The sequence below is a fragment of the Rutidosis leptorrhynchoides genome, chromosome 2, assembly GCF_046630445.1.
Source record: "Rutidosis leptorrhynchoides isolate AG116_Rl617_1_P2 chromosome 2, CSIRO_AGI_Rlap_v1, whole genome shotgun sequence".
NCBI lineage: Eukaryota > Viridiplantae > Streptophyta > Magnoliopsida > Asterales > Asteraceae > Rutidosis > Rutidosis leptorrhynchoides.
In genome coordinates this window covers 499195091-499205760 of record NC_092334.1, presented here as the reverse complement: position 1 = coordinate 499205760, position 10670 = coordinate 499195091, and the positions used below count along the sequence as shown (strand labels likewise).

The following is a 10670-nucleotide window of genomic DNA, read 5'->3' as shown; positions in this document are numbered from 1 at the left end:
ATTTACATTTACATTTACATTTACATTTACATTTACATTTACAATGATTCTAAAACCAGTTCTGAAACGCAACCGTATCAGGTCCAGTTATGTTCCTTGATCACCTACGGATCCTTATACACAAAGAACCCATTTATATGTTCATGGCAAGCAATATGCATCTAACGCTCGTTAAATGTTAAATTATTTGGTGGATGCTGTCACTTGTTGTACCAACATATAACACTACGGACCACCGTTTTCAAACAACTAAAATAAATCAACTATATTTCATATAGATCTCGTTATATGGAACAAAAAGTAAGTTGAAGAAGATGATGATGATGATACATGACTATATATATTAGTGAAATAATAGTAAGAACATTCTAATAGACACATTTAAAGCCCATAATGAAAAACGAATGGACTAACGACAACAAAATCAAAAGATTCCACTTAAACGTTCTATATAAAAATATAAAAAATACTTGCTATTATTATATCAGGTCCCATACCCCACTTATGTGGGATTGAGTTTTGTTGTTGTGATATCATGATAATAATAACAGTAATAAAGTAATAATATTCCAATTAAATCAAGATTTAGTTTTAAACCTTCTTTGAGCTTTAAGATCCACCACAATCACTGATATATTGTCTTTGCTTCCTTTTTGGAGAGCCATCATTACGAGGTAATCAGCTGCTGCTTGCGCTGCAGGATCAACTCCGTTGTGTTCTCGTTCAACTGTGTTGTTTCCTCCGTTCTTTTTATGCCAAATCAGGATGCGTTTTCTTGCAACTTCACATGCTTCTTCGTTTGATATTACGTCCCATAACCCGTCACTCGCTAATATAAGACACTCGTCCTCTCTGGCACGTGGAGTGAATGTGACCTCAGGTTCAGGTATTATCGAAGGCTTCAAATACCGATCACCTGGAAAACACACCAAACGAAGAAACAAAACAAGGAGCCAGTTACAGTCCCTATAAATTACAATTTGCAACCAAAGTTGCATGTTCGAAATGATATCTTTTTACCATATAAACCGTTCATATAAAGCTATTTTTGACCCTCTTGACCCATTAGAGATACACCATTACCCAAATCGGTTCATTCAATAACTAAAACTAGTTGAAATTGCCACCTTTAATTCATCACACACTGAAATTCATATATCACATCTCAACATTTAAGAAAGAGCAAAATCTCTGTTTATAATCATGTATTCAATATTTAGAAAAGTACACACTCACCAATTGATCTTGACATTGCAAGCACGCCAAAAACACGATGTCCGTTCCACTGTATAACCTTGCCGCCTGCTGCCTCAATTCTTGCATATTCATCTTCCCTATTCGGCTAAAAACACATACATACATCATCCACTAAGTTAGATTTAAAATACACCGTCTTCTTAGAAACATACAACATAAGAAAGAAAAAAGTCTTTACTTTATGATCATTTGATAAAGCAATGGTTTCTTTGCCACGATAAAGAACAGCTCGAGAATCACCACAGTTGGCAATTACGATATGTGATGAACAAATCAATGCAACCACAGCAGTGGACCCCACAGTTTCTGGGGCTATAGGTTCACAAGTTACCACATCAGACGGGCTATCATTATTTATGACACTTCTAACGGTCCCACCGACTTCACCATCTACTTTTTGAAAACAATTAGCGAAAACTTTCTCCCAAACTACTTGTACACTGTCATTGATTGTCCCTTTAACTAATTCTTGCTTCATCACTTTTAGTTCTTCCTCTAACGCGGTATGAATGCGATCACGACAGTAATTGGCGACCTACACGCAAAATTATTCATAATTCAGTTTTTATAAATAAATTCCTTTTATAATAGCCGGGTTGAATTCATACGTGTTTTATCCCTAACGAGTAAAAATAAAAGAGGAACGCCACATCTAAAGAAATTTATATAAAAACATGTTCACAAAATAGTGTGGCAAGGTGTAATTAATGCATAAAACCTTCTCGGTCATTTTATCTAGGAAAAAATATAATACGACACATATAGCGCGATTTCTGCAATCATAATTGACACGCTAATAAATAAAGTGTAGTAAAAGTAGTTTAAAATTCCGATTTCGTAATTATTGAGGGCCAAGAACTTATAATATTGAAACTTAAAGAAACATAATACAATGAGTTTATGATCAAGAAAAATGGAGGACTACCAAATTATCCCTAATTTCCTCAAAGGTTCCTGTTCAAAGTATATAATACAAATTTAAAAAAAAAAATCAAAATTAAATACTCTGAAACCTCAACTGCTTGAAGCTAAGACTCATTAGATAGTTTACATTTAATTACTAATCAGTTTTATTAAGGATACCAATGACCTAGTCATTCCAATACAGTCATCTTGACCCTAAATAATCATAACTCATACTTCATATTAAGATTCACACAAGAGTACCCAAATACGTAACTAACACCTACTATACAAGTATAAAACACATATTTATGTAGCTATATTGAATTGATGAAAATTGAATAATCAAAATCTAAGGGGTCGAGTAATACCTGAGCGCCACCATGTCCATCATACACACCAAAAAAATGAGCGGTTAAATCACTCAAATTTAAATTCACCCTATCAATAACATGATCTGCAACAAACATCTTAATTGGAACTTTCATAAATTGAGGAACAGCCATAACAGCATCTTCCATTTCAGGCCTTTTACCACAAACCGAATGAGATCCCCAAAGCGGCACATATTCCAATTCGAAAACACTCCTTACTACTTTACTATGATTCTTATCAGCAATCGCCATTACCGATGCTTTTAACGTACCCTCGTTTGTGCCTTCTATTGTGGCCTCCAAGCTAATAACTTTAGCAACTATCTGGCCGTTGTCTATACCCTCAATAGCCATCACAGACGCTTTTAAACTACCCGAACTTGCGTTCACGGCTAACAACTCGCTGTTAATCTCAATAGGTTCATCACCCACTGACATAGTATCATCGGCATCACTTTCTTGAATCATAATGTCATTAACAACAACTCCGTTTTCCATTAATCCGGTGCAGTTTCCATGAAGAACAGCGGTTTCAGTAAATACAGCCATTTGAGTAAAATCAACATGATTTTCGAGCGTAGATTCATCAGAAATCGGATTGGTTAAACTAAAAGTAACCGAAACCGTAGGCGGAATCTCATCCATCTAATAACCCTCCTAACTAATTACAAATATTTCTAATCACATCAACATAACCCCCAAAAATTTACAAAAGTTTCCTAGTCTTGATCACCAATTTCAGCATCACGTTTGAACCTTTATTGAAAAAAAGGATATAACAATATACAATTGACTAACAATCGAGATTTGGTCAACAGATCCCACTAGATCTAATGATTCCTTTAGATTAATTTCGATGATGCAAGAGATTAGGGTTCTGTAGCATGTACCCAATTAAAAACAAGAACTCCAAATCTTCTTTTTTTCACCAATAACCATCAAGAACTAATACTACTAAATCAAACCCACAAAAAACAGAGAATAAACCCTAGAAAGATGAAGACTTTATTCAATTTTCAAGAATTAAAATATGGGTTCCGTAGATCTGAGGCAACCCTGTTCAGCCTTTCAACTTAATTTGGGTTTTCTTCTCATCACTTCATATAAAAATTGATATATATTACTATTACTATTAATACTATCAATTAAAATTAAAATATAAACTCTAAAGATGGTTCAAGAAACGAAAAAAAATCTAGTCTTTAACTGAAAACTGTATCAAAACACGCATGAAACTGCTTACCAGTTTAAAAAAATTGAAAAGAAGCAATTTTTTTTAGTTCTTGTGCATTCTTAGTTGGCCAATTTGTTGAGAGAGAAAATGTGTGTTATTTCGAGTGTGTATTTGGTGTGTGAGAGAGAGATATAAGGAAAGAGAGTTCCTCGGGAATGCTTTTACTGCTTTGGTGACACGTATAGATACTTTTTATCAGCACAATTCAATGCATTTTCTTCGTGTTGATAAATTTTTGGACTCTCCCCCATAGTTATAAGTTTATTACATTTTCTATCCTCAAATTATGTGATGTTACATACAAATCAAATAGTTTACAGTTTCAGTTTTCAAAATCTTCTTTTATGTTTGTTATTAATTAATTGTAGTTGGATTGGATATTTGGATTGAATAAGAATTACTAACATAAATAGTAAACGTAAGCAGTAGTGACTTATTCAAGAGTGTTTTATGACGGATTCAAATTGTTAAAAGCTTGAAAAAAGAAAAACATATACAAAATGTCAATTTTCAACAGATAAAAACACTAAATTTCGAACTTTAACACATAAATACACTAAAAAAATTGAAGTCTACACTAAAAAAATTGAAGTCGGCAGTGACGGCCGATCCCAATTAAGCCTTCATAGGTCTGCCCCTACATGTAACTAACCAATTTATTATTTATTATTAGTTTTATTTTATGTACTAATTGTACAAATTACAAACTCAACTTGAAATACTAATCATTTAATTATTTTGGGTAAACGAGGAAACCCTCCTATGAACGAGCACATTGGCTCCCCCATAGAAGGTAAAAGCTCGGGTAATCAAGCCCCCCGAGCGCGAGACCTAATACCGGGTGAATTGCGCATTATGCGCACCCTCTAGTCACACTCCCTTTTTGAACAATTTGACATAGCCAGGAATTGAACCCGGGTGGTGTGCTTCATTGGGAAACTCGGTGACCACTCAGGCAAGCCTGAATGGTTTAATCATTTAATTATTATGTTTGTTAGTTTTACGTTTGAAAATTTAACCCAATATCTTCAATGATATTTATAGTCAAGAAAAGTTTCTTAAATAATCTGCTTAAGTATATACACAACAAAATTGAATTATTAACAATTAACAATAACAATTATTTCATTTCATAAAATTATTAGAATTAGATTACACAGAATTCACGGTAACCCGTGACCCGCAATATTCATGAGTACGTGCATGGATTGAAAAAATCTGCAGGTGTTATCCCTATAATCTACGGTGAAAGAACAAAGTTCACAAAGCTAAAACGATGAATTAATCAAATATTTTTGTGTTTCTAGTGAAATTCATATAAAAGGTATTGGTTAGTCACTATCTCAAGCTTTATAAAATGTGTTCAGTTTCTTAAAATGTTATTACAAATACACGTTTTCTCGAAAGAAAACTTCCACATTGATCAATTATTATTATTATTATTATTATTATTATCTTTTTTTATTACTCGGAATTGTCTTTCAATGCTATTATCCCTGAGTCATGAACAAAGTAGATGGAGCCACGTGTCTTTGCTTGGAATGGCAAACATATCCTATATTTCATTTCATATATACCTTTGTTCATCTAAAGGTGTTTAACACTTTATCCTCGTGCTAACAGACGTTTTCTATGTTTGTATCTTTATGAATCATGTCTTTATGTTTTATTTTTCTTTCATAATAAGTACAAATAGATAGATTAAGTAGGTGTCTAAGTAGCTAGTAAAACAATTTGATTTGATTTGATGTTTATGTGTTGGACAAATGTGGAACGGAGTTTGGTACATCAACTAGGACCTTTCATGTATCAAGCACTAAAATAAAATAACACGTGTTTGTGTTTGGTTTGATAAAAGGTCCCGTATATTTAACAAAGTCACACAACCTTGAATAAGATCGAAGGCTTAAATTATTCTATAATATATAACTAGTTTACGAATCCTCGCTTCACACCGGTGGTTCGGTTTTCAATGTATTTTAGTGCGTTTAGTTTGTAAAATTTTTTCGTGACTAACGATGATGTCGTTGAAGCGCAACTCGAGTCGAACTAAAAGGTATAATTCGTGAAAGATTAAAATGTTATTTTAAATTAACAATATATGTGCATCTCCGCATTTCGCTATGGAATTGTCGACTTTTAAAAATTTAACGCAAAATCAACGTGTATGAAAAGTACCTCAAATATTTAGCGTTTTTTAAAAAGAGTCCATTTTACGTATAGTTAGTGACACTGTGTTCCTAAAATTATTTCGAGTTTAACGATGGTGTCGGAAAACTTTAACTCGTTGCGAGCGAGAAGATATGACCCGTTGAATATTTGGGTGAACTTTAGTTAAGATTTTTTTATGACAATTGTTATTTGACACTTTACCCACCTGTTTGGGGGGTCGTTTTTAATTTTTGAACAAAGTTTAGGGTTTTTTTTTGGAAAAAGAAAAAAAGAAAAAAAAAGGTGAAAACAAAAAAAAAATAAAAAAAGGTGAAAGGACGAAATATATTATATAATATTATTATAGTTATAATTATAATAACATGGAGGCGAGTCTGGTCGGGTCGGGGTAAGGGGGTAGGGTTGGGGGTGTTTTGTATTTTCTCGAGGGTGTGGGGGTTTTTAGTAAAATTGAGGAGAGGGTCGATTCGTACGTTGAATAAAGTATGAGGTCCTTAGTGTCAGATTGAGATAGTCTAAATAGTACTATTCATTCGGACTAGCTCAATTAGATATATAGTATGAATATCTACTCTAAAAAACAAAATATAATTGTTGAAGAATTTGACACTTTTTTTTATTCGTGTCGTTAAATCATTATTATATATCCAAGACCAACGGTTAAATGGATAGAGACGTTACTCTCAATAGGTCTACTCACAATAATTAAGTTTACTATTATATTAGCTAGTTTAAGGAAATGGAAATATGTAGAAATTGAGTTACGATTGTTTTCAATTTAATAATTAAATAATAAATAACAATGATATTTGCTTGAAGCAAATGACGTAGATTCTATCATTGAATAGAATCTGCTTGAAATGTTCGGATTGTTAGTAAGGGTTCCGATTCCATTCTTAGAAATTAACTGAAAAATGTCAAGAATATTTTAAAGGATAATCAATTTAGATAATGAAAAATGTCACGAGTACATAACCAATTTAGATAATGAAATGCTAAAAGCCAAATTCGAAGAAAATAGGTCTGGGAGGCAATTCAAAAATATGACAGTTCTAAAGCTCCTGAACCCGACGGATTTAACACAAAATTCTTCAAAAAAGTTTGGTGGATTTTAAAAGATGATCTTATTCGTGCACTAGATTGGTTCGGGAGAAAAATTGAAATTTTTGGCGGTTGCAACGCTTCTTTCGTAATATTTATCCCTTAGTAACCTAATCCCATTGGTTTTCATGAATATAGACCGATATGCCTCATTGGATGCTACTACAAAATCTTAACTAAAATTTTCTCCATCTAATTGTCCAAAGTAATTCATAAAATCATTGGTGTGGAGCAAACGGATTTTCTGAAAGATTCTTGACAGTGTGTTGATTGCAAATGAAATAGTTGATGATCTTAAAAGAAAGAAGAAAAAAGTTCTTATCTTTAAAATAGATTTCGAGAAAGCTTTTGATTGCATTAGTTGAAATTTTCTTTCCGACACAATGCAACGTTTAGGTTTCGATTGGAAGTGGATTCGTTAGATCATTGCATGCCTCTCTTCGACGTCCATATCGGTGATCATCAATGGATCGTCTGTTGGATGTGTGAAGGATATCAAAACAACAAGAAAAAGTGCGTTTTAGTGTTAAGGCGCGCCATGGCTCAACACTTGGATTAAGGTTCGAAGGTTGTAATGATGTCAGTTTCTAAATCATGCTTTAAGCCTGATATGGCCGAAACGGGCGGTTTTATTTATGCGGTGTCGTTAGGCCACAAGGCGTCAGAATCACCTACCAAGAAATGGGGCAATAGTTTTAAATTTATATTTAGCGGGGCCTAAATATTACTACTCCTTATTATGAGTAACAGAAGTATGACCTAGAGTCGTATTTTTAAGATATCAGTAGAATCGAACCTATATTTAAAGCTTAAGATAATTCTAAGGTACAGGAGTAGTTGTTTATTACCTAATTTTTGGGTTTTCCTGTTTTATTAGATAAAGTAAAGTAAATGTAATAAAATTTGTAATTCAGATAAGGTTAAAATGTAGCGACCCGTCCTAATCCATAAGGACGAATACAATAACATATGATTACATCGCGAGGTATTTGACCTCTATATGATACATTTTACAAATATTGCTTTCGTTTTTAAAAGACAACCTTTAATTACATCGAAAGTTGACATGCATGTATACCATTGCATAATATCCAACCTATAAATGACCTAATCTGTCATTTACTTAGTAATAATCTTTATTGAACTCAACGACTTGAATGCAACGTCTTTTGAAATATGCCATGAATGATTACAAGTAATATCTTTAAAATAAGCAAATGCACAGCGGAAGATTTCCTTAATACCCAAGAATAAACATGTTTTAAAGTGTCAACCAAAAGGTTGGTGAGTTCATTAGTTTATCGAAATCAATCATTTCCATAATTTTAATAGACCACAAGATTTCCTTTATTCAATAATCATACACTCGCAAGTGTTTAAAAATCATTCATATGGATTGAACACCTGGTAACCGACATTAACATAATGCATATAGAATATCCCCAAAACAGAAATCCATATGTATTAATAACTCGAAGTACTAAAGCATACCATTTTCCAGTATGGGGGGGAGTTAGTGCCCGTGGATCTACTTTTAGAATTCGCGTCAATTAGGGTGTCTGTTCCCTAATTCTTAGGCTACCAAGCTAAAAGGGTGATATTCGATTCGATAATCCAACCATATAATGTAATTTTCGAGTACTTGTGTCTATTTCGTCAAACATTTATAAAAGCAGCGCATGTATTCTCAGTCCCAAAAATATATATTGCAAAAGCATTTAAAAAGGGAGTAATAAAACTCACTATACAATATCTTGTAGTAAAAATATTCATACGACGATACTGAACAATGCATGGTTGGCCTCGGATTCACGAACCTATATCATATATATATATATATATATATATATATATATATATATATATATATATATATATATATATATATATATATATATATATATATATATATATATATATATATATATATATATATAAATTGTAATCGAACAAATTTATATATATTATTATTAATTGTTATTTTGGTAAATTATATGTTTCATTAATAATTTAATTAACTATATTTATTTTATATATACTTTAGATAAATAATGTTAAAAATAATAATAATTATTATAATATTCATAAAATTAATAATAATAGTAATTTTCATAGAAATAATATTAATACTCATAAAAATGATAATAATTATAATAATAATAATTATAATAATAGTAGTTTTTAATAAAGGTGAAAAGTTTAATAATAATGATAATGAAAATAATAATTTTGATAATAATACTTAATACTTAATAATAATAATAATAATAATAATAATAATAATAATAATAAAATAATAATAATAATAATAATAATAATAATAATAATAATAATAATAATAATAATAATAATAATAACAATCTTATTACTAATGATAATATTAATAATAATACAACTTAATGATATTACTAGAAATGATAATAATATTAGTAATTAGTAATAACTATAATAATAATAAAAATCATAATTGTAATGATAATAATAATAATAAATGATAACTAATATTTATTTTAGTAATAATAATAATAATTATTATAATACTAATAATAATAACAACAACAATAATAATAATAATAATAATAATAATAATAATAATAATAATAATAATAATAATAATAATAATAATAATAATAATAATAATAGTAATAATAATAATAATAATAATAATAATAATAATAATAATAATAATTTTAGAATACAACCTTTGAAGAAAACAAGCTCCTAAAAATAAAACGCCATTGCCCAAGCTCGAACCCGAGACCTCTCACTTAACCACTTAATCAAGCTCAATGTCATAAATGGCATACGGCCCAAATAACAAACATGATACATGGCCCAACTATCAAATGAATCCCACGGCCCAATAGGAGAAATAAGACTCGGTCCATGATAAAACTACAAGTTAGTCCATTAACTAAGGAAATTGTCCAAAGTAATATATTACATCGGTTTCCAGTTTTGATCAATGAATACTCATTCACATGTACCGGCCCCACTCCCCCACTAAACTATATCACATCAATGTAACATAGAATAATACTCCGTATAATAAAAGATCATGTTTGGTACGTGAACTTAAAAGAGACAACCTTGGTCCACAACATTCTTTAACCGCAAGTGGGGATATATATATAAATAAATTAGGCGGTGATGATGATTGGGTTTACATGGCTGTTAACTTCGAATGACGACACAGAAATATGTAGGAGCAATAAAGGTGTCTGAAACAATGGCTGTACATGATGGTTTTTGGTTGTGGTTCGACAGACACGGGGAGAAAACAGAAAGATAATCGTAGTAACAACAGTCAGCAAGAAGTAATTGTTATGGTTGTTTTACTTTGTGAAAATGGTGACAGTTTGAGACTGCAATAACAGTAGAAATATCAATTAAAGATGGCAAGGTGGTGGTACAATAATGGGGCTGTGGTGGTGCTTGGTGGTAGTCGAAAATAAAACAGAAACTGCTACAATAGTAGCAGTATGTAATAATGATGATGTTAGGGATCTTCATCGAACAAAATAAGAATAATAGCAGGTGCAGTGATGGTTCATTGGAGGTCTTAATCAAGCCAAAACAGGAAGTAGAATAAAATGAAAGAAGGATAGAAAGGAGGTGGTTATTTTCAA

General features: G+C 31.3%; 1 protein-coding gene across 1 annotated transcript; it reads right to left on the bottom strand.

Annotated features, from left to right (window-relative positions):
- Positions 1-321: 321 nt before the first annotated feature.
- On the bottom strand, positions 322-3904 carry LOC139892723 (protein phosphatase 2C 50-like). Its single transcript, XM_071875841.1, has 5 exons — positions 3778-3904; positions 2532-3631; positions 1436-1792; positions 1237-1342; positions 322-916 (listed from the first exon to the last, which is right to left on the bottom strand). Exons 2-5 carry the CDS (start codon positions 3177-3179, stop codon positions 579-581), a joined length of 1449 nt encoding a protein of 482 aa, XP_071731942.1. The 5' UTR covers positions 3180-3631; positions 3778-3904; the 3' UTR covers positions 322-578.
- Positions 3905-10670: the final 6766 nt, after the last annotated feature.